Source organism: Mercenaria mercenaria, chromosome 16 (assembly GCF_021730395.1).
Source record: "Mercenaria mercenaria strain notata chromosome 16, MADL_Memer_1, whole genome shotgun sequence".
NCBI classification, from domain to species: Eukaryota; Metazoa; Mollusca; class Bivalvia; order Venerida; family Veneridae; genus Mercenaria; species Mercenaria mercenaria.
In genome coordinates, this window is record NC_069376.1 from 38490278 (window position 1) to 38516304 (window position 26027).

Genomic DNA, 26027 nt, shown 5'->3' on the forward strand with positions numbered 1-26027 from the left:
GTTACTCGAGGGTAATGATAATGTTGATAAAAGTAGGTCAAATATTAGAGCAATTGGTTCTGTTTGAAATATATCTACCAGGCTTCAATATCATTAATCTGTAGACCAGTCCCATGGAGTCACCCTGTCATTCTAGCATAAGAAATATATCTACCAGGCTTCAATATCATTAATCTGTAGACCAGTCCCATGGAGTCACCCTGTCATTGGTCAGTTTAATTCAAAGAATACAGAATCAGACGCAGAATCAGACAGTCTATTTTATGATGATGGTATTATTTGCCTGTTAGTAATTTTGACACATATTTTTCTAGGCATTCTTTAGGCGTACCTTGAAGAAGTCGACAGTTAAATTCCAGTGCACATGTACTCCAGAGGAGAAGGCACTAGGAACTGATGAACCAAGAAAAACAACATGCCCTAAATGCCGTTATGAGAGATGCATAAAAACAGGAATGTCTAAAGATGGTATGTTTGCCCATTAAATAGGAAAGACTACTGACACTTCTAGTTATTCCCCCTCCTCCCAGTTTTTATACCCGGAATGGTGGCAAATAGTAATCATACTGTCCATCAGTTCATCAGTCTGTCAGCCAGTCTGTTTGTCTGTACCCACTTTGCTTGTCCGCAGCATAACTTAAAAAGTACTTCATACCTGAGTATAGGTAGACAGAAACTAGAAGTGCTGTGGGCAATAACTATAACTCTAGCATTAGTGTTTTTAGTTGTTCTCCTTTTTAGCTTTTGTTCAGGGTGAGCTGTTAGTAAAGGTAATGGTCCTCACTGATACTTAAAATCTCCTCTGAAACTATTGGTCAGAATTCAGGGTTTTTTCTAGCCAATTTGGGAACATAGCCTATACCCCCAAAGTTGGGAATTTTGGCATGTAAATGTTCCAAATTGGGAAATATTTAGTCCCATAGGATATATAGCAAGGATGTGTTTAAGCACTTTCTCATACACTTGTTTCACATTGTACAACCTCTTTAACATACTTCCATTACAAAATTGTCCATAATTTGGTCAATGTTTGTGCAATTTTGATGAATTTTTTTTTCAGAATGTAGATTGGGAATTTTTGCACTCATTTTGGGAAAAAAAACATACTTTTTGGCATTGGGAATATAGCCGAATAACGGCTATAAAAACGGCCGAAAAAAACCCCTTGAATTACACCAAACTTTCAGTAGCATCCTGGCATGAACCTCTTTGATTTGTTCAAATGCTTTGGCTTGACGCCTTATAAGGACCACCAGGGTTAAAGATTGAGGAAAAACTCTTTAAATGACTTCTTCTCATGATCGAGGCACATGAAGGATTTTCACCAAACGTTGTCTCCTGCATTCTTGTATGCACTGATACTCATATTCCTCCCATTATTGAATACCAGTTTGTATAATACTGAATCCAGTGAACTGATTAATTTTATTATTTAGGTCTAAGTAATATATGATGGGGTTAATTTCAAAACCAACAATTCCGACCAATAAATTGAGGCAAGTTTATCACTTATCGTCATTTCTGTTACAATATCAATGAACATTTTCCGTTTTATGCCTTTCAGCAATCAAGATAGGTAGATATACGATTTCCCGTAAGCGACAAAATGACCAAGAGGTGAAGACAATGAAAAAGGGGGAAAGAACTGTGGGAGTACGGAGGGTCAGTGAGAGCTCTAAGAGTACATCCTCGAGTTCCCCATACAGTACAAGTAAGTTTATCTAAGTCTGATAGGATATTGTTACAGACTGTAAGCTTGCTATTGGTCAATTTCAAATTTGTGCTAAAAACCAACCAACCAATCATATGACAGTGTTGAGACACATCTTCAAGCTCAGTTTTATAACTTTGGATTTTAAACACATCTGTACCTAAGTCACAGTCTTTATAAGCTAAATTGTTAACTATTCGGCTCGCCTCGGCTTGAAACACCAGGGTACAGTTTTTCATCATGCAGCTTCTGTTGTCTGTCCAACTGACAGCATTTCCAATGCTAAGTGCTTTTTGGAATTAGCCAAAATTTGGTTGGAAGTAGGATTTAAAATTGTAAAAAAGATGGCCCTTATCTTGTGTATGACAATTGATGAGGTCTGTTAGATGTTACATTTATCATTGGATTAATATTACATTTTCCTCCTAGAAATATGAAATGCACATGATCGAATAAAAAAAAAAATTGGTTAAGAAAATTCTCCTTAGGAAGGTTTTCTGAATTATGATCACTTATCCAGTCCATAACTCTGTCCTTCTTGAAGGGATTGGCATAAATGTATCCCATAATATTTGACCTCGAATATGTTATAAATCTGTGCTTTCAGGTCAGAGTGTTAGTTCTCCAGAAGAGCTTTCTTCTGATATTACCTCCCTTAGTTTACAAGAGACGAGAAACACACACAGTGCAAAGAAGAGACGCCATGACGACGAAGATGGTCTCCTGTATCAATCTCTTACAAACAGTATTTTTCAGTCCTTGATGGAAAACCAGTTTTCCACTCCAGTGACAGCAGTTGAGAAAGATTTGTCTCCTGTTGAACAGTTACTCACTTCCGGTACGAAAGTCAACTCTGATGTTACACCAATGGAACAACTTTTAATCTCGAACCCGGAGACAAATTCTGACATAACGACAAATTCTATTCCCGACACAGATTTATCTGCTGTTGACAGTATGATGTTTAATGGGCAGGAGGAGGAAGCGTTTTCTCCTTTAGCTCATATTCTAAGTACGTTGGAGGAGGCATCGCCGATCGAAAATCTTTTAACACAACCAGTCATTGCCAACTCTTACTCCGAGGGAACTGGAGTTAATAGTAAGACAGAGGTTCAGTTGTCACCGAGTCAGATTCAGAATGGAAATAGCGGCCCTTTTGTTGAAGTGTCGAATAACTCCGTTGACGAGTTGGTGTTGACGACTTCACTGTTCGGAATATATGATGGGACTCAAATAAATTCTAAAGCAGGAGATGCAGAACAGTTACATGACAGTGAAACAAGTGAAGAATCTCCTATTGAAAATTTATTGAAGGCACCGCTTCAAAGTATGCCTTATTCTCCGGCTGTCTCTAATGATAATGGGTTGTCCAGTGTGACGTATGATTCAGACATGACACATTTTAACAATGGGAGATCACCAGATGAGCCTGTTGTCAACGATGGAATACCACAGGAACTTTCCTTTCAAGATGCTGGCTTTCCAACAAGTGATGTTAATACTAACCTGCTAAATGGAGAAATTAACGAGACAAATATTGTAGGAGAACTTGAAGGAAACGTATTCGTAGCCTCCAAACTGAGTGAAAATGAGGAATCTCATTGTGGTGACTCTGAACGTGGAATTTTCACTGGAAAAGTGTTGAATCAGGAAGATTATACTTTGAGCCCAGAAGACATAGAAATTCAAGAGCAGCAGTTGTCAAGATTTGAGAATCCGGCAATACGAGTTGGTGAAGGGTTGAGTGTGAAAGAGGCGACTGACATTATTTTGACGTTGGGACAGGCAGCTGGCGTCCTCTTTGAAAGCTCGAAAAAAATGTCATGTGAAGAAATAAAAAAAAGGCATGCTGATTACTTGGTATGTAAATGTTTGTTTGTGAACCTTTAAATACTAGATCTACTATTCATTCATGATGTGGGGAATAATTATGCCTCCCCACTCTTAAAAAGAGGGGTATATTGTTTTGCTCATTGTCTTTATCTGTCTGTTGGTCATTTGATAGATTGTTCAGTTTCTAACCAATAAAATTTTAATAGAGAATGCTTGGTCTAGCTATGGTCAAACTTAATAGAATGATTGCCTGTGGTCAGTGGATAATCCCTAATATTAAAATTTTAGGGGTCAGAAGATCAAAGTTCAAGGTCTTAAGTTCAGAGTTGAAGTGACATTGAGACCGAAAATGTTCTTTGCTCAATAAACACAGTTGTCAAACCTCATAAAATGATAACGTGGTCAGTAGATGACCACTTGTTTACTGGTCAGTAGGTCAAGAATCAAGGTCACATTGACCTCAGACATGATACAATTTCCTCTTAACAAATAAAGAACACTTGTACCTAATGCTTTTTAACATCATAGAATAATTGCCTAATGTTTTGGGGTTAGTAGGCAGAAGGTTAAGGTCACACTGACCTTTTAATTAAAAATGGTTGAATATCTGAATTAGTTTTTGGCTTTCAAATTTCATAGAAGGGTTGCCTGTGGTGAGGAGATAACTCCTGTTGTACCTCACAGATTAAAGCCACAGTAACCTTGATATTGAAAACCAGCTTACTATTCAATTACTAGAGAAAGCTTGGCCTAATAATTGGCTGGCAATTTTTATGGGATGGTTGCTTGTTGTCAGTAGGTAATCCTTGTTCTTTTTTTTTTTTTGGTCAAAAGTCAAGGCTGCAGTATAGTAAACAACATACCTACTTGCTTCCTGTAGGATGTCATGGTGGCATAATATTATGTGGTTTAAAAACATTTCTTGTTTTCAGAAGTTTTTAAGTTGCATTTATCTGTAATCTCAATGAATAAGTAAAATTCTTAGTTTTATGTACACAAGAACTTTAAATAGACAAATTAAAATGTCTGTTTTGGTCAAAACTATGAAGATAATGCCAACAAAATGCAAAATTGACACAAAACTTCTCTACTGGTTGTAGTTAGCGGAACTGTTTGTAATAATAAACAGGCGATTAAGCTAACGGTCGATTAACTTTCAGAGTTATATTTCAACACTTTAGAAAACTTAGAAAAACTAATTGATGAGCTAATGATAATGAACACTAAGATGTCTTTACAGTAAAACTATAATATTGTATTAGTATTTCCCACCAAGACGTGTACATTTGTATTTTGAATCAAAATTTAACAGCCAGTTAGTTTACCAGCCTGTTAAAGTTTCGAACAACTGGGCCCAAGTCGGATCTATGCATTTATACCCATCCTGCAATTCACTTAAGGGAGAAAAGATTTTATTTTCAGCTTTTCTTAAAGTCCAGTGTAAAATGGTATATAATTATGGGAATCATGTTGAACATCTAGCTAAAGCATTATAATGCAGTACCATAACTAACCAGGGCAGGTTGAGAAGTGTGCAGCTCTGTTTTCATTAAATATTATATTTGGGTCAAAGTCACACTCGCTTGCTGAAAGAGTAAAACATCCAGTTTTGCTTCCTCGGAGCTGATTTCTACTCATATTTACATGTATGAGCAGACAGGTAGATTTTTGGAGCCCTGTCATGAAAATTTCTGATTTTATCTCCAACTATTACAGGAACAGTATGTTACGAAGATGCAGGTGTTTGGTAATATGTCAAACATCTCCAAGGAAGAGTACTTGGACTTTTACAACCAGACCGGCATCGATATAGACAATCGACAACAAATTCTCATAGAGGCGTTGAAGTATATGGAAGAATCTATCGGGAAACTTGTAAAATTTGCCAAAGCTATCCCGGGATTCTCTGACCTTGACATTGATGATCAAGTGAATCTTGTAAAAGGTAAGAATATCTTTATACATAGTGTAAAGTATAATTATTAATCCCCCACCACAAGTGGTGGGGGGTTATAGGAATGGTCTCCGTCCATCCTTCCATCCGTCTGTCCGTAACACTTTCGTGTCCGCTCCATATCTCCTAAACCCCTTTTAGGATTTTCATGAAACTTGGGTCAAATGATCACCTCATCAAGACGATGTGCAGAACCCATGAGTCAGCCTTGTCTGCTCAAGGTCAAGGTCACAACTCGAGGTCAAAGGTTTGAGCCTTCCATTTTGTGTCTGCTCTATATCTCCTAAACCCCTTGAAGGATTTTCATCAAACTTGGGATAAACAGTCACCTCATCAAGGCGATATGCAGAACATACGAGTCAGCCATGCCGGCTCAAGGGCAAGGTCACAACTGAAGGTCAAAGGTTTGAGCCTTCCATTTTGTGTCCGCTCTATATCTCCTAAACCCCTTGAAGGAATTTTATAAAACTTTGGTCAAATGATCACCTCATCAAGATGATGTGCAGAACCCATGAGTCAGCCATGCCGGCTCAAGGTCAAGGTCACAACTTAGGGTGAACGGTTTGAGCCTTCCATTTTGTGTCCGCTCTGTATCTCCTAAACCCCTTGAAGGATTTTCATCAAACTTGGGATAAACAGTCACCTCATCAAGGCGATATGCAGAACATACGAGTCAGCCATGCCGGCTCAAGGGCAAGGTCACAACTGAAGGTCAAAGGTTTGAGCCTTCCATTTCGTGTCCGCTCTATATCTCCTAAACCCCTTGAAGGAATTTTATAAAACTTGGGTCAAATGATCACCTCATCAAAACGATGTGCAGAACTTATGAGTCAGCCATGCCAGCTCAAGGTCAAGGTCACAACTTAGGGTCAAAGGCCTTCCATTTTGTGTCCACTTTGTATTTCCTAAACCCCTTGAAGGATTTTCATCAAACTTGGGTCAAATGATCACCTCATCAAGAACTCATGAGTCAGCCATGTCAACTGAAGGTCAAGGTCACAACTGAAGCGCAAAGGTTTGAGCTTTGTATCTCCTAAACCTCTTGAAGGATTTTCATGAAACTTCGGTCAAATGATCACCTCATCAAGGCGTTGTGCATAATTCATGAGTCAGCCATGTCAGTTCAAGGTCAAGGTCACAGCTAAAGGTCAAAGGTTTACCCTTTCACTATCCATAGCAGTGGCGGGGGATTTAGCTGTCTTTCAGACTGCCTTGTTTGATATTTTATTGAGGTAGATAATAATATTTGTTTTAATTTATTGCCTTTAAAGTTCCATTATTAATCTTTAATGAGTACAAAAGCAGAGTTGAATTGCATTTTAAGCAAATCAGTTTTGAAAAGTTAAAAAGATGAAAGACCCTCCCATTATTCCAGAATCCAGATCGAAATTTTTTTTAGAGATCAGTATTTTGACAGAAGCTTAGCTGTTTGTTTTCAGTACTTCTTTGAGCTTTCTGGTTTTTAGTAAAGGTATTAGATTATAGATTTTGCTAAAATTTGACTGAACACTCGAATATAACCAAGATGTTGATTTTTAGCTCAACTATTCGAAGAATAACTAGAGCTATCTTACTCACCTGCGTCGGCGTCACACCTTGGTTGAGCTTTTTGTACCAGTCCACATTTTGACAGAACCTTTTGAGATAAAGCTTTGAAACTTTCAACACTTGTGTACCATCACCATGTCCAGTTTTAGGCAAGAGTACATAACTCCATTAAGGATTTTGGGTGAATTATGGCCCCTTTTAACTTAAAAACCTTGGGTTAAGTTTTTTTGTACCAGTTCATATTTTGTGTAAACCGTTTGACTTATGGCTTTGAAACTTTTATCAATTGTTTATAATAACAGTCTCTACTTATAGGCAAGAGTACATAACTCTGCCGGCTATTTTAGCTGAATTATGGCCCTTTTTTCGACTTGGAAATTGGTACAATTTTTGTACAAGTCAGTGTTTTGTCTAAACTATTTGACATATGGCTTTGAAACTTTTATCACATGTTATCATCGTGATTTCCATTTGTAGGAAAGAGTACATTACTCTGTCAACTATTTTGGCTGAATTCATAATGGCCCTTTTTGAACTTGGAAAATGGTTCATTTTTCGTACGAGTCCACATTTTGTCAAGACTATTTGACATGTGGCTTTGAAACTTTGAAAACTTACTTATCATCATGATTTCCATCTGTAAGCAAGAGTACATAACACTGTCAACTATTTTGGCTGAATTATGGCCCTTTTTGGATTTGGAAATTGGTTTAGTTTTTGTACAAGTCAACCTTTTGTCAAAACTATTTGACATATGGCTTTGAAACTTTGAAAACTTGTTTATTGTCATGATCTCCTTCTGTAGACAAGAGTACATAACTCTGTCAACTATTTTGGCTGAATTATGGCCCTTTTTGGACTTGGAAATCAGTTAAATTTTTCATACCAGTCCATATTTTGCCTAACCTGTTAGTCATATGGCTTTGAAACATTGACCACTTGTTTAACATCATAGTCTACGTATGTAGGCAAGACTACATAACTAGGACGAGGACTTTAGCTCAGTTATTGCCCTTTTTTGACATAGAAATTAGGTAAGTTTGGCATACCATTCCATATTTTGTCTAAACTGTTTGATATATGGCTTTGAAACTTTGAACAGTTTCTTACCATCATGGTCACACATTGCCATATAGTGCAAGACTTATCCAAATCTGCAAATACAGGTACATTGTTTGTCTTATCTATTTTTCTTCTTTTGTCTGAAAATCTCTGATAATATTTTGACCCCATACTTCCATCAGTTCTTCGAATAGTCGAGCGCGCTGTCAACAGACAGCTCTTGTTTCAGGTTTTACTAGCATTGAATTTACATTTTAAGAAACTGATTTCAACTGTGACAGATTTTTTTCTAGGTGTACATGTATTGACTTTCTTCCAGTTACTTTTATATGTTATATGTATTATAAAACATTATATTACACAGATGTTTATTAAACATAAAAAAGTTTCAATTGAGAAGCAATGGATGTACAGTTGAATTTGACATCGAATTGGTTGCATGAACTGTTACAAGATATAAGCACCTTGTCTTATTTAAGTGTTTGGGGGTGCGGGGATGAGGTGGGAGATGCTGATTGTTAAGGAAAGGTTGTTGAGGCAAAGCGTGGAAATTATATATATGTTTACTGAATCATATAAAATATAATATTGATGTTGTATATATTATACTCTATACTGATGTATATATATGTATATATAATATTGTCTATTATATAATACCATCTATTTATGTGTGTGTTATATTATGTTGATTTTATCCTCAAGTCAGATAGTTTAGTCTATATATCAGACCCTTTTAGCAGGGTTCGACACTAACGGTGTCCCGGGGGCCCGAGGATCCCAAATTTTGAGGAGGAACACCAACTTCTAAAAGCTTGGATTCCGGCTGGATACCTATTTTTTTTTGTCAATTATGATATCCAAAAAGTAAAAGATAAATACCTGTTTGAAAAATATTTTAACCATTTCCCACATCGATACGTTTATCACCGTATCTATCGATTACCAAACAGAAACGTATTGACCCGTGTCTATCGGTTACCCGATAGAAACGTATATTACCGATTAACGGCCATTTGAACAGAATCGTTTTATCCCGTGTCTCATAATCATATTTTTGTTCTTTTCCTAAAGAAACAAATTCCGGATGTTTACTAACTCAAAATATGGGATTTCGTCATCATTATTTACGTACAAGATCATGTGGTTACTATTTAAATATATCAAGTACTTTGCAAAGAAAGACACCGGTTTTTTTTTCTTACATGTGCACGACGCTATGTCGTGGAAAATTACTGAGAAAACTGCTTGCAACTGGCCGGTTTGCGGGACTTTCCTCGTTCTAAAAATAACAACCATTTAACATCAGATCTAAGTATTTTTAAATGTGTTAGGTCATGAAGGTCACGCGTGATACATGCAGATTTCCCCTGAACAACAAATTTGTGTTTACGATGGCTTGGAGTTTATGGCCTTACATAACGGGAAGTGTTAATCAAAACAGAAGGACCGCGGCTTCCAAATATTTTATGACACCCCAAGAGTTAATTGCAGCGGAAGTCACCCGTAATGTATTGACGTTTGATCATCAAAATATTACGTATACTATATTATCTAAAAATATTTTAATTTTTAGCACAAGAATACAGTAGTCGGTTACGAGTCTCGATCTCAGCGATCTTTTTGCACTTTCAGAAATTTTACGATCCGTTATTTTTGTAGTGTAGTGTTATTCAGTTTGATGGTTGTTTTTTTTTAGCTCACCTGTCACAAAGTGACAAGGTGAGCTTTTGTGATCGCGCAGCGTCCGTCGTCCGTCGTCCGTCCGTGCGTCCGTCCGTGCGTGCGTAAACTTTTGCTTGTGACCACTCTAGAGGTCACATTTTTCATGGGATCTTTATGAAAATTGGTCAGAATGTTCAGCTTGATGATATCTAGGTCAAGTTCGAAACTGGGTCACGTGCAGTCAAAAACTAGGTCAGTAGGTCTAAAAATAGAAAAACCTTGTGACCTCTCTAGAGGCCATATATTTCACAAGATCTTCATGAAAATTGGTCAGAATGTTCACCTTGATGATATCTAGGTCAAGTTTGAAACTGGGTCACGTGCCTTCAAAAACTAGGTCAGTAGGTCAAATAATAGAAAAACCTTGTGACCTCTCTAAAGGCCATATTTTTCATTGGATCTGTATGAAAGTTGGTCTGAATGTTCATCTTGATGATATCTAGGTCAAGTTCGGAACTGGGTCACGTGCGGTCAAAAACTAGGTCAGTAGGTCTAAAAATAGAAAAACCTTGTGACCTCTCTAGAGGCCATACTTATGAATAGATCTTCATGAAAATTGGTCAGAATGTTCACCTTGATTATATCTAGGTCAAGTTCGAAAGTGGGTCACGTGTTTTCAAAAAGTAGGTCAGTAGGTCAAATAATGAAAAAACGTTGTGACCTCTCTAGAGGCCATATTTTTCATGGGATCTGTATGAAAGTTGGTCTGAATGTTCATCTTGATGATATCTAGGTCAGGTTTGAAACTGGGTCAACTGCGGTCAAAAACTAGGTCAGTAGGTCTAAAAATAGAAAAATCTTGTGACCTCTCTAGAGACCATACTTTTCAAAGGATCTTCATGAAAATTGGTCAGAATGTTCACCTTGATGACATCTAGGTCAAGTTCAGAACTGGTTCACATGCCATCAAAAACTAGGTCAGTAGGTCAAATAATAAAAAAACCTTGTGACCTCTCTAGAGGCCATATTTTTCATGGGATCTGTATAAAAATTGGTCTGAATATTCATCTTGATGATATCTAGGTCAAGTTCAAAACTGGGTCAACTGTGGTCAAAAACTAGGTCAGTAGGTCTAAATATAGAAAAACCTTTTGACCACTCTAGAGGCCATATTTTTCAATGGATCTTCACGAAAATTTGTCTGAATGTTCACCTTGATGATAGCTAGATAAAATTTGAAGCTGGGTCACATGTTGCCAAAATTAGGTCAGTAGGTATAAAAATAGAAAAACCTTGTGACCTCTCTAGAGGCCATACTCTTCATGAGATCTTCATAAAAATTGGTGAGAATGTTCACCTTGATAATATCTAGGTCAAGATCAGAACTGGGTCATGTGCCTTCAAAAACTAGGTCATTAGGTCAGATAATAGAAAAACCTTGTGACTTCTCTAGAAGCCATATTTTTCAATGGATCTTCATGAAAATTGGGTCATGTGGAGACAGGTGAGCGATTCAGGACCATCATGGTCCTCTTGTTATATAAATACTTACCGATTCCAATTTGGAAGATAAGTCTATTAACTATAAATCAAGCTTTCAAACATCAAAATGAAATTGTATATGAATTTCAATGTGAAAGTAATCCAAAACAGAATTTTATGCCTAAAAATATAATTCCCTTACTTTAACACTTTATATCTTCAAACCTCAAAGAGAAACTACAATAAATTTTGAATCATCGGAAATATAAATGCCAGGTAATATTAAGAGTTTATATTTTAAAATATATGAAGAGAAGTCAAGAATTTCAAGAATTTTTTTTTTTGATATTATAATTTTTAGTGGTTGTCACAATAGACTTGACAATGATTATATCTATAAGATACAAGTGTCTCCAAAGTCGAGACCTTGTCTTGACATTGGCAAATGTATGTGAATTGATATCAATTTGGATACATTCTTCTGTAGTAGTTAAGGTGTCAACCACTCAATACAGAGGTTGCGGGTTCGAATCCCACTGGGGTACAACCGTAACTTCTCATAAGACACCTGTTGTGATTGTTTTTATATATCATATTATGAGGGATCCCAAAGCCTGAGGAGGACCCTAAGATTTAAAAATTAGAGATTCCTTTGGGAACCTTGTTCAAATAAGTTAGTGTCTAACCCTGCTTTTAGGCTGATTCACTTATACACTGAAACGGAAATGAAACTAAACTTGAAAAAAAAAAATGGACGTACAATGGCTAATGAGGGTTTTCACATATACAATTATTAACCCACATGCTGGAATGATTGATTCTGCCTTTGCATCCAGTGCAGACCATGATCAGCCTGCACATCCATGCAGTCTGATCATGACCTGCACTGTTGGCCATTCAGTCAGCTTACATGCTGTTGCATATTCTGAAACCACAGAAAGCGGCTTTGGTTCAACTTCAGTGTATATATGTGAAATGGCCTTAACCGGTATCAAATATAGTATCACTATATTTGCAAGGCTTTTAAAGGAACTATTGGGTTGTGTATTGTCCACCAAAGTAATGTTTAAAGGAGAAGATAAGTGAATAAAATGATTTTGTTATTTGTTAGTCTTCTTTTTTTAATAATTTTAACACTTTGTGCATATCATTTCTTACAGAGTTCAGTGCTCTGTATCATTTCTTTTGTAAAATAATTTTTTGTTCAAAAAGTTACTGCGATTTTTCCTTTTTTCATCTCAGTTTTCAAAATTAATCACAGGTTAAGACTGTGGTGCCATAGTCACCTCCTTGAACCTTATCATATCTGTCATCTATTTCTACAGCCTTGTACAATACTTAATTGTCTTCCCACAGTAATTATTTCCAGAGGGACTGGAGAACAGTCAAACCTGTATTATGCAGCCAGCCAATAGAGCAACACAGTCTGGCTGCTTTAAGGCAGGTGACTGCTTGAGACAGTTTGAACTTAAAAAAAACAAAAACAAAAAGTTAGTTTGTGAAGTAAATGGTCTGGCTGCTCAAGACAGGTGGTTGCTGAATACAGATGGTTGCTTAGGCAGGTTTAACTGTATGTTTTAGCACTTTTTTACAGCATCCTTCAGTAATGGGTAAGATTGATAAAGTGTGGGGGCCTCCTTGGCCAAGAGAGGAAATGGGTTGGAGTCCCAGTCAGGGGCGCTGAAGTCTTCATGTGAGGAAGCCATCCAGCAGGCTTATGGAAGGTCGGTGGTTCTACCTAGGTGCCCACCTGGGGTCTTTCTCCACCATCATAGCTGGAAAGGTGCTCTATGACTTGTAATCGTGTTTGTGTGACGTTAAACCCAACAATTTGATAAAGTGTCAAAGAAAAGTGTAAATAGAATAGTTTTGATAAAATTGACTAGGTTTACAACTTCTTTAACCTTCAGCTTGCTGGCGGCAAGTGATTCTGCCTTTGCGACCAGTGCAGACCAAGATCAGCCTGCACCTCCATGCAGTCTGATCATGGTCTGCACTGTTGCTGTTCAGTCAGTAAATTTTCAGGTAACACCCCTCAAATGATAAATGGTGTTGCCCAAATTGAATGATGGACCATTCCATTTTAGAAATTTAGCAGGGTAAAGGTTAAGCATGAAATGATACAATCAGAGATCCAGTCACCAACATTGAATAGGTACATAGGGAATGATTTTTTTACCGAAACTGTAATAGATTTTTTCCATTAAGAGTGGGATGTGAATACTTGATTTACTGTCTATATAAAGATGCTGTGAATGTATTTCAGTGGCACGATTTGAATTCTGGGTGATAAAACCTCCTGGCAATAAAACATGCATCAAATCACCTTACCAGGTTGCGACCACTCCGTGGGAAAAAGAGTATCACCTAGAGGAATTAGGAAAACTGTACCCCCTTGAATATTTAGACCGAAAATGTGCGATTATGAATGAATTTCAGAATCATAAGTTGTCAACAGAAGAGACAATATTGATAAAAGCTATCGTGCTGACGTTTCCAGGTTTGTTTTTCGGAAATACTATGAAGTGTTACACTGGCATTTAGAAGGATTTATTCGGTATAAGAAATTTCTATCGCAATTGTAAAGTGGTTACATTGGCTTCATAGCATAATAAGGTTACATATCATTTATTGACCAAATGATATTATTATATAATAAGTTTTACAGTAACGGAGCGCATTGCACGTGAAGGCAGTAACTTGATTCGTTAGGTCAATAAATGATCTTAAAACTGTTTATAGTCAAATAGGTAAAACTGTAGGTAATGATAATTAGCCCCAAGATATGGGTGAAATAGATGATTTATGTTATAAATTCACTTTCTAAGTTAATTGTGTAACCTGGTATAATAAGTAAGTTTAAAATAGTGCTTCTTGCTGATTGGATGCTAAATATACTAATAACAAGATATATTTCCCACGTTTCGTGTGTCTAGCCTGTTTTGCTGCCGCCACTTAGCTTAGCTGTTGTTATCTCCTTAGAAATGCTTGCTTCTTCTCTCGTACATACCAAACATGCTTTCTTTCTTTTCCTAGTTAAGGAAGTTCTGCACATTTGATTAATTCTGATTTTTTTTGTATCTTCAAAACCTAGAATACTGCCAGGTAGCCTTTATAACAATTATGCATATCGTAAATGTTGCTTGGATTCTATTTAATTTTGTGTTTAAAATGTTGAACAGTTACACTACTGTCTTCATTTGAGCCGCGCCATGAGAAAACCAACATAGTGGGTTTGCGACCAGCATGGATCCAGACCAGCCTGCTCATCCGCACCACAAATAAGTGAGTCTGGTCAGGATCCATGCCCTTCACTAATGGTTTCTCTAATTGCAATAGGCTTTGAAAGCAAACAGCATGGATCCTGACCAGACTGCGCGGATGCGCAGGCTGGTCTGGATCCATGCTGGTCGCAAATCCACTATGTTGATTTTCTCATGGTGCGGCTCATTTAGTGTTAATTTTGACAATAGAATTGTATACGCATAAATCGAGAGGGCTGTGGCGCTTTCCTGTGGAGGTGAAGGCTCAGCTTCCATTCCTGGCTACTCTCATGCACTGCTCTCATAATGCAGTGTGTCTGATTGACCAGAGGACCAGTATTTTCAAATGGGTTTAAGAAAAATGAAACACAGTGATGATCATATCTCTGATTTTGGCTAAATTTCCTCCAGATTGAATAATACTTGGAAAAAATATTAATTTGTAAAATTATACATTGTAGAACGATATTTATTTCTAGCACACAGAACTACCTTAATCGTGTATAATCTCTTAATTTCCTTGAATTTTCTTGCCTCTCTTTTTGTTATTTGCAGCGCCTTTTTGTATTGCAGAATGTTTCATTACAGATAAAAATAAGTCCAGCTCAGCAGTTCATGAGATTTTTTATTTGATTAAATAAAATTATTTTGGGGTATTTTTTCAGGAAATAAATTCAAGTTGTATTTATTCTATACATACCTGTCTGATCTGACTGACTTAATGTTGCGTTTGAGACTTCATTATAATCAAGCCCTTCTGCTCATTTTGTTCATTCTGAAAAATTCCTACATTGTGGATTCCTCACATCCAAAAAAAAGACAAAGTGCAAAAAGACATAAAGTGCAGAAAGACAAAGTCCAAATAGACATAAAAGTCAAAAAAGACATGTAATACTAAAACCATAAAACACTAATGATAATTGAGAATATAATTACGGACGGTCTTTTAAGTTTGAGGCACGTTTCGGTGTATAGAGTGATTTACTTTCATGTGTTCAGGATCTTAAGGTTACTTTCCTGAATAAATTATGTTTTTTATTATCTCTCTCATAAATTTTTTTAAGAAAATCTAATCTTGAATCATCACTTGCAACTGCTGCAATGCCTTAGGTTGTCAGACTGTTTTTTCTCTAATTTTTTTGAATATCTGATTAGGAGACCAGGATGCACAGCATTGAGTTTTTGTGCACACCTGGCATCAAATTATATTTGCCTGTCATACCAGGTTGATTAAAAAAAATATTAACAAATGCATATAAAAATTTGTGATCTCATTAGTTGATATTGTGGAACATGTGTGACAAATCAGCCAATAACTGTCTGTTAAAAGGGTCTCCAGAATACTGTTAAACAGACTGTATTTGTTAAAACCTTGGTCTTGTAAATTTTTGCTTGTTTCGAAAATACACGAGACAATACAGCTGCCACGCAGCACTTAAAGGCTGCTGTTGCGATTGTAAAATCTGAAAGACGTCCTTTTGGCACATAGAACACAACCAAGCTAAAACAGTAGCAAACTTTGTTTAATCGTGTCTGATCAAGAGAGGTTATGAAGTGAGCCGCGCCATGAGAAAACAAACACAGTGCGTTTGCGACCAGCATGGATCCAGACCAGCCTGCGCATCCACGCAGTGTGGTCCAGATCCATGCTGTTTGCTTTCAAAGCCTATTGCTAATTAGAGAAACCATTAGCGAACGGTATGGATCCTGACCAGACTGCGCAGGCTGGTCTGGATGCATAGGCTGGTCTGGATCAATGCTGGTCGCAAACGCACTATGTTGGTTTTCTCATGGCGCGGCTCAAATGTGCAATACTCATCAGACCCACTGTAACACAGGCTTTAAGCAAACAGTACTGTCTATATGGATTTTATACACCCCATGATTCCAAAGCCAAGGCCTATTTCTGCTTTAGCAACTAATACTGAGTGACCAATTTTTTTTTCTAAATTTGAAAATTTTTGACCCGTTTGGATGCATGTCACTTTAAAGGTTTAGCTCATATTTTCCTTTAAGCGCACAATAAAATGTCACAATAACCACTGTATCCAGTCTGTTCACTTCTTGCAGCATTATCAGTGCAGTGGCAGATAGAGAATGTTGTAAAATTTAATTTTCAGTCCAATGTTAGGCATTAGTTACAAAAAGATTTTTTTTTTTTTATTAAGAAATGTTTTTAAGATGATCATCTGAAGTTATGAAAAGATTTTATTTAAAGAAATGTTTTGTAGGATGATCAGCTGAAGTTTTCAGGGTGCAAGAACATGATGAAACGCAAACAAAAGTTTTGTTATGTGCATTTCAAACCAGAAAAGTGCGTCTTTGGGCACGCAACTTTGAACAGGTCAAAGGAATATGCCCAGCTGTGGCTGCGTTAATTAATGGGATGGTAATATTTCATTTCAGTGTCAAGATTTGAGCAGGGCATGATACAGTTTGGGAAAGTGGGAAAATGTGTCAAATCTTCGTTGAAAGTGGCTACGTTACCATGGAATAAAGAGTACCACTTTGACGAAATTAGCAAAATTTTCCCTAGAAATTACTGTACCGCACAGATTCAGAATTTGCAACAAGTTCTACAGCTTGGTCTGAGTTTTGAGGAAACGGTTGTATTAAAAGCACTGATTATTACATTCCCAGGTGCGTATATCTATAACTGTAGTTCCTACTTCCATTTTGTGAGGGGTACTAAATTTCACTTATTATTTGAAATTAAAAAAAAACACTAATCTCAACACCAACACACAGACTGTCTAATTTTTGCGATCAGTTATTAAAGAACAGGGATGTGTGAAGATGGATGGCTTCCAGTCCATTTAATCTTTTGGCAACCTCGAATACAGTAGGCTTGGAGTGACTTTTATTTTTTTATGGTTGAAAAAGTCACCTAACACATTTTTCTGTCACACTGACAAGATTTTCATAGATTTTGTTGTCAAGCTTTTTCTTTGCTTAACCAAAATGCTCTTATCACCAGTTTCTCACTGCATGCCCCCTCACTGCATGTCCCAACCCTCTGCTGCATACACAGATGCACTTGTAGATAATTCTCTTGAGATGCTCAAGCATTAGAGCTTATTTTAAAATTTGTATATTTATGTGTGCTAACATTGTGCTGGATTAAGTCTGTAGTTTTCGGTGGTCAGTACTAGTGAATTCATTCCATGGGCATAAGATTTCATGCTTTTGTCTTTATGTTTGTGGATTTCCACTTATAAATCAAGATCAGATAAATTGGAATTTTGCTTGTTCATTGGGTTTGAATTTCATGGATTGTTGCAACATAAAATTCATGAAAATTAGTCCTCCACAAATATTAATGATTTCACAGTATTGAGCCAGCGCCTCAGTAGCCTAGTGATAGAGCGCCCGCGAGTGAGGGAGGACATGGGTTTGATCCCTGGCTGCATCATACCAGAGATGTAAAAAATGGTGCTAGAAATTTCCTCGCTTGGCACTCGGTATTAAGAGGATAGTGCTAGGACTGGTCAGCCTGGTGTCAGTATAATGTGACTGTGTGGGATATCATGTCACATGTCTACGGTGTGATATTCAAGTGAGACAACACTATAAAGTTGGGCATTCTGCTCACTGCTACAAGTAGACATGTTGTTTATATGACTGAAAAATTGTTGAAAAAGAGACTTAAACCTGAAGGCACACTCGCACACACTCACAGTATTGAGATATTTACTGTATAGAAGTCAGAAGTAATTGCATGTAAATGATAAACGCTTCCCAGGTTACATAATATAACACACAGTTTAAAGTACATGTAACTTCTAAATGGCAGTGTAACCTTCTTTAGCCCACCATCATCAGATGGTGGGCTATTCAAATCACTCTGCATCCGTGGTCCGTGGTCCTTCCTTCCTTCCTTCCGTCCGTCCTTCCGTCCTTTAACAATTTCTCGTTATCGCATCTCCTCAGAAACTACCAGGGGGATTTTTACCAAACTTTGTCAGAATGATGTATTGGTACCCTAGTTGTGTCCCCCTGAAAATCAGACTGGTTCAACAATTTTTTGTAAGTTATGGCCCTTTGTTTATTTCTATAATTTACATAGATTTATATAGGGAAAAACTTTGAAAATCTCTTCTTGTCCAAAACCACAGAGCCTAGGGCTTTGATATTTGGTATGAAGCATCATCTAGTGGTCCTCTACCAAGATGATTCAAATTATTTCCCTGGGGTCTAATATGGCCCCGCCCCGGGGTCACATGGTTTATATAGACTTATATAGGGAAAAACTTTGAAAAACCTATTGTCCAAAACCACAGGGCCTAGGGCTTTGATATTTTGTATGTGACATCATCTAGTGGTCTTCTACTAAGATTGTTCAAATTATCCCCCCAAGGGTCAAATATGGCCCCGCCCCAGGGGTCACATGGTTTACGTAGACTCATATAGGGAAAAACTTTGAAAATCTTCTTGTCCAAACTACAAAGCCTAGGGCTTTGATATTTGTAATGTAGCACCATCTAGTGGTTCTCTACCAAGTTTGTTAAAATTATCCCCCTAGGGTCAAATATGGCCCCGCCCTGGGGGTCACATGGTTCATATAGACTTATAAAGGGAAAAGCTTTTAAAAACTTCTTGTCAATAACCTACAACATTCAAATTTGGACCACATGTATGGTTTTGAGTGGCAAGATAAACCTTGACATGAGGTGACCTTGATTTTGACCTAGTGACCTACTTTCACATTTCTGTAGCTACAACCTTCAAATTTGGACCACATGCATAGTTTTGTGCACTGAAAAAAACTTTGACCTTGACATTGACCTGTTGACCTACTTTCACATTTTTGAAGGTACCGGCTTCAAATTTGGACCACATGCATAGTTTCGTGTTCCGAAATGAAATTTGACGTTGATTTTGACCCAGTGATCTACTTTCACATTTCTCAAGCTACAGCCTTTATATTTGGACTACATGCATGGTTTTATGTACTGAAACAAACTTTGACCTTTACATTGACCTAGTGACCTACTTTCACATTTTTGAAGGTACAGGCTTCAAATTTGGACCACATGCATAGTTCTGTATTCCGAAATAAAATTTGACCTTGATTTTGACCTAGTGACCTACTTTCACATTTCTCAAGCTACAGCCTTCAAATTTGGACCACATGCATGGTTTTGTGTACCGAAACAAACTTTGTCTTTTACATTGACCTAGTGACCTACTTTCACATTTTTGAAGGTACAGGCTTCAAATTTGGACCACATGCATAGTTCTGTATTCCGAAATAAAATTTGACCTTGATTTTGACCTAGTGACCTACTTTCACATTTCTCAAGCTACAGCCTTCAAATTTGGACCACTTGCATAGTTTTGTGTACCGAAATGAACTTTGACCTTAAGATTGACCTAGTGACCTACTTTCACATTCCTGTAGCTACAGGCTTCAAATTTAGACCACATGCATAGGATTGTGTACCGAAACAAACTTTGACCTTGACATTGACCTAGTGACCTACTTTCACATTTTTGAAGATACAGGCTTCAAATTTGGACCACATGCATAGATTTGTGTTCTGAAGTGAAATTTGACCTTGATTTTGACCTAGTGACCTACTTTCACATATCTCAAGCTACAGCCTTCAAATTTGGACCACTTGCGTAGTTTTGTGTACCGAAATAAACTTTGACCTTAAGATTGACCTAGTGACCTACTTTCAGATTTCTCAAACTACAGCCTTTAAACTTGATGCACATGCATAGTTTTGTGTACAAAGAACTTTGTCCTTGAAATTGATCTAGTGACCTACTTTCACATTTCTCAAGCTACAGCTTTCAAATTTGGACCACATGCACAGTGTTGTGTACGGAAATGAAATTTGACCTTGAGCTAGTCAATAAGTCTTGAAATTTGGAACACTCAAAAATGGCACATTGGTGGGCGCCAAGATCACTCTGTGATCTCTTGTTTAACTTTATTATTTTAAAGAATATTGAGGGCTATTCTACTCACCTCAGCGGTTGCAGCGTCAACCTTGTTACACCTTTGTTAAAGCTTTGTGTGCAAGTTGATATCTCAGTAATCCATGTATGTTTTTGATGGAAACGCCACACAAGGCTTCCTAGTCATCAGACTCTTTGAAATGACCAAGTAAGATAACTCTTCCTTAAATTTGGTACAAATTATGACCCTTTTTGGCAAAGAATATTTGGTTAAAGTTTTGAATGCAAGTTGTTATCATTGCCAGTAATGCAATTTTAATTTGTTATAAATTGTTATGACATAACTAAGTTTTGCCATGTTTAATGGCACTTGTTTGACTTAAAAATTGTTGAATAATCAATTGTTTTTGTCTTACCAACAGCCTTTGATTTATAACTTATTTTAGAATGGAGTAATTTTCATGAATTAAATATAGTAAAGGGTGTTGTTAGCAGAAGCTGTGCTGTGACAAAGTAGAATGGAAAGTGTTTTTTTGCCAGTCTGTTGCAACATGTTGTTGATTCTATAAAGATATTTAATTTAGCATTTTACACATTTTTAATTGCATTTGCACTTCTGAAATCAGTTACTCAAGTTTATAGTTTTATAATGTTCAGTCAGTTTGTATTGAACCAGACATATTGTTCCTTTTATAGAATTGTTAGATGTCTTTGAAGTTGTATTCTTAAACCCAATTTTATTAATTTTAATCTTATTAATAAATTGTTTTCTAGGATGTTAAAGGTTTGCAGATTTGCAAGAATTTGTTCTTGTGAGATTTTTTCTATTTTTTTTTATACACTCAGGTACAAAGTAAATGAGGGATATAATTATTTGAGTCTCTGATGTCCATTGGTTTGTTGATTATTTGTGTCCACTCAGTATCTTCTGAATCACCGGGAAGACTTTCACAAAACTTGGAACAGTCATTAACCCAATGAAGATGAGTTGTGAATCACTAGGTCTAAAGTCAAGGTCACACTTTGAGCGCGTATATAAAGTTGCTTAACACTCCATATATCTTTCAATCACTTGGAAGATTTTCATAAAACTATTATGAAATTTTTATCTGTTCTAGAAGATATGCAAAGTGCACAATCCAGGTCACATGGTCAAGGTCAAGGTGACTGTTCAAGGTCAAGGCCATGATCAAAACATTTTACATTTCTAGGATCAAAGTGGGGTTTGAGGATATTAATCACTTTTAGTGATAGCTCTAGTTTTATCTAGCTGATATGCAAAATAGTGGTGTCAACATGTTGCTTGAAACAGCTAGATGACTAACTGACTGCTGAATCTTAAATTCATGATATACAGAGATTTGGTCATCAGTCAACAATACTGAATATCGGAACAAGTTTGTTGCTGATTAAAGATGAATAAGTTTTCGAGGATATTCTTTTGTTGGCATTAATTGTTCCACAGCCTGTTTAGTAAACTTTTGTTGACTCTCCCATACCAAAGTAGCTTGGTCTTGTCCTGTTTATTAAGTGTCTTAAAGTAAAGGACTTTAAGATGTGCCTATTTCAGACAAGAATCAGAGTGGAAAATGATTTTCATAAACAGGCCCTAAATTTTAAAAAAAGACATCCTGCCAATTTTGAAGCAAATGGCCAATGGTGTCAGTTTGGTATCAACTTCCAATTTGTAACAAAAGTTGATATTTGAAAATGCATTCCATGCTTAAATTTCAACACAAGCTTCACACACACAGTTATCAGAAGTCAAGTTTTACAAACTGTACATAAAAAACATTGCATTTCAGTCAGATTTTATAGTAATTATAAATGAAAAATTTTGTCAGTATATTTGAACAAGCTTCAGCTTAAACTGGTCCAGATTGTCAGAAAATAGGGGAAAAAAGAAACAACAAAGGTTCATTTTAACCCCCAGCCACCCGCCCATATACCCATATAGCTTGATTTTAGGTGATACTGTGTTTTCGTAAAAGAAGCATTTGGTTAAAAAAAAAGTACCAGATGTCCAGTAGTACTTGGTACCATCTGCAGTTGAGTGGTTACAAATAAGCCACACTTTACATTATCTCACAGCTGCTGTTGTTTCAAAACCCAGACTTGGTCAGTTTTTTTTCATTCCTTCCTGGATAGGTTAGTACTTCTAGGCAGCTGCTACCAGTATTATTATGCTCTACAATGAATTTTTTTGTCGCCTATAGCATGACCTTTTTAGATATCTTTTGATATATACCAGTACTCCAGTAGGTATTTCAGTGTGCAGGTGAAAGAATTCTGTGGTGGGAAATGAAGTCGTATTGTGTTTTTTAAAACTTCTATTTAGCACAATTATGTAGAACATAATTATGACTTTCAGGCTTATAGGGTCATAGGTTTGAATCATGTGGTTAGAGTGTTTGACCTATTGATTGATTGAAAACAATACATTTTAGGCCATTCATACTCTCATTCTTGTAGATCAGTTCATTTGAGCTGCACCATGAGAAAACCAACATAGTGCATTTGCGACCAGCATGGATCCAGACCAGACTGAGCATCTGCCAGTCTGGTCAGGATCCATGCTGTTCGCTTTCAAAGCCTATTGCTATAAGAGAAACCGTTAGCGAACAGCATGCATCCTGACCAGACTGCGTGGATGCGCAGGCTGGTCTGGATCCATGCTGGTTGCAAATGCACTATGTTGGGTTTTCTCATGGTGCGACTCATTTCTTCTTAACTTACTTGTTAAGAATGAGTTAGTATAGGTAAGGAAGCCAGGAATACTGGTTTGGTTAATCAATTGCAGTTTAATTAAATACTGGTGAAAAACTGTGTTAAACACAACACTTTAAGCAAACAAACTCTGGATTTATGTTTTTTCGCCAGCATTGTGCTCAGCCTGAGTAAGGAAAACTAACCTTATTATTAGCAATTTAGCACCTTTGTGTTCTTTCCCAAGGAGGCTGCTCTTTACTGAAGAGTCATTAAATTTTCCTTTTTCCCCTTATGCTGGAAAAGGATGTTGTTGTTATAAGATTAGAGACAGTTTCATAGCTGCATACCTATTCCGTCTTGGCCTACCTACTTAGCTGAATAGAGAGTGCACAGAACTATGGTCATGAATTTGATCCCCTGGTGTGCATGCTGTCCATGATGATTTGGTAAAAGACATTATGTTTGAAGTCATTTCTTCATACACCTCTGATTCCTGTGGAGAAGTTTGCAGTTATTTGTTGAGAATAGGTCAATACTACTACAGAATCCAGGAATACTGAAGTTATGTTAACTGCCCGCCATTACGTAACTGAAATACTGTTAAAAATGGTGCTATAACCCCAAAAACAACAGAAACACCATCTGTGTTCTTAGGATAGCAGAAGTTGTTACTGTTGTTTATCTGTTACACATTTAATACTTTGAAATTAAATACATGTATTGAGAAAAAAATGGTTTTAATTGTAAGAAACAATTTAGTTTTTGTTATAGTTTAATAAGAATATGACTATGTGTTCAAAGAGGCATTTCAGCAAATTTGTGAGCAACACCCTTTATTAATTATACTGGATAATTCAGCAGTATCCAGATTTCCTGGCTGCAGACTAGTCTGGATTACTTGCCCCTTAGCTGCTACACAGTGATACTATTTATTATTTTAAGTAAACGCCACTAACCTTTGTAGTTGCCATCCACTTGATGATCTGAAGTTTGTGGCAATTTGGGCAATACCTGTCTATGTCAGTGTATGAGATAGACGCTGGATTTTTAGTTGCTTTAAACTGTATACATACATAGAAATCTTCTCAGGAGTACCACATACAAAAACATAAGTATGTAAAAATGACAGTCCAAAATCGCAATTTCATTGCATATATTTCACTGGCTGTATAATCTTTATAACTGAATGATAAACCTAATCGTTATAACTGAATGATCAACCTAATCGTTACAACTGAATGACAAACCTAATCGTTATAACTGAATGATAAACCTAATCATTATAACTGAACGATAAACCTATTAAAATATGACTAATCTAACTTTGGTGCTTTTGTAGATCGTTGTGAACTGAAGGAGCCGGAGAAGGTAGAATATTTACATAACAAACTGATAGCCTGTTTCCTCTTAATGTTGGCACACAGGCCGCCAGATAAACTGGTCACGGTTCAGGCAGTCATGGGAACATTGTTTCGGATCCGTCACCTTGCCGCCTGGGATACACAGATCATTCAGGAGATGTTTGAAGTGTGGCCCGTCACTTCTAATCATCAGTTGGTCAAGGAGTTTGTCTCGTGAAGCTTTCCTGATCATTGGAAAATGCTGATGATTTGGAAAAAATATTTGTGTCACTTTTTTGATGATCGTGACTTTATTTTAGATAATTGTGACTTGTTTGAGATAATTTTGGAGTGGAGTTTGTGAAAGTGTCTTCAGATTTCAGCATTACATTTCTGCAAAATATTTGCCTTACATAGCATATGCTTTATGTTTTACATTTCAATTTTCAAAATCATAAATGTAAATATATTGATAAAAAAGGGGAAATATGGCCGAAGAATGGAACTGTTTTGAAAACCTTGCAATTTATCAACACTAATATGCTATGACTTATGAATTAACTGGTTGCAGAGGCGAGTTTCAATTAAAAGATAAAGAAGGGGGAATTATAATTATCTTCTTACGGAATTATTACTCGGTATTGTGTGTAATGGATCCATGGTGTTCAAATTAGTTAACCCTTTACTCCATACAGATACAATAGTATTGATTATTGATACCCAAACACTCAGTTGCATTATCTGTACACTATCTCCATACAGGTTATTGGAGAAAAATGCAAAATTTATACCTGTGTTACTCAGATCAAAATTAGTCTATGAATACTTGTTTTAACCATTTAGTGTCCAACATAATTTATTTTTAGAATTAAATTTCCTTTCTGATGGTATATTTTTCATAATTTTGTGGTAAATATTTTTCACAGTAGAAAGCTACAAACCTAAGACCTTAGAATATTATTATAATTTAGCTGTTTTATGCATGTGATGCAACAGAAAAGAAATATTTTTACTGTTACAAATGCACAATTTTATTAATTGAAGGTAACTGAAAGACTAGAAAGGTCTATATTAAGTGATTCTCAAAATAAGCAAACCCATTTAATTAATCATTAAAATCTACACCCCTACCAAACTTGCAGAACTTCATAGATCATAAAATTAATTACATAATGTTTTGATAAGAAGCACTGATCAGAGACACTTTCTATAAAATTTGTTGATCCACATCATAAATAATGATGCAAACAACACCCTAATTGCTTTGTTTTGACAGCTGTGCACAATAAACACACTTCCAAGGGGTCCAGGTCAATTAGCATAAATTCCATAATGTTGACAAGTGATCTATGGATTTTAATGGTTGTTATGGTAACCACACCTTTTATTACACCAATTTTATGTGTCACTTTTACATAATTTGCCATAGTTGAATGATAGAATGCAAAAAATAACTTGTTTTTGGGTCATCTATGTACTTTTCCATCCATCAATAGCTGTCCTAATATATATAAAGTCAGTGTGATTTTCAGAAAATGCCACCTGAATTAAAA

At 36.5% G+C, this 26027-nt stretch overlaps 1 protein-coding gene across 6 annotated transcripts in view; it reads left to right on the forward strand.

Annotated features, from left to right (window-relative positions):
- The window catches only part of LOC123539582 (uncharacterized), a 39171-nt gene extending 14025 nt beyond the window's left edge, over positions 1 to 25146 (forward strand). For 3 of the 6 annotated variants that reach the window (XM_053526767.1, XM_053526768.1, XM_045324227.2), the window contains exons 4-10: positions 315 to 468; positions 1565 to 1711; positions 2319 to 3571; positions 5261 to 5489; positions 13522 to 13755; positions 16925 to 17158; positions 24474 to 25146. In XM_053526767.1, coding sequence (XP_053382742.1) covers positions 315 to 468; positions 1565 to 1711; positions 2319 to 3571; positions 5261 to 5489; positions 13522 to 13755; positions 16925 to 17158; positions 24474 to 24712 — 2490 coding nt within the window. In that variant the 3' untranslated portion in view covers positions 24713 to 25146. The remainder of the gene's footprint in view (positions 1 to 314; positions 469 to 1564; positions 1712 to 2318; positions 3572 to 5260; positions 5490 to 13521; positions 13756 to 16924; positions 17159 to 24473) is intronic. The other 3 variants (XM_053526769.1, XM_053526770.1, XM_053526771.1) reach the window with 3 other exon arrangements.
- The last annotated feature ends 881 nt before the right edge of the window (positions 25147 to 26027 follow it).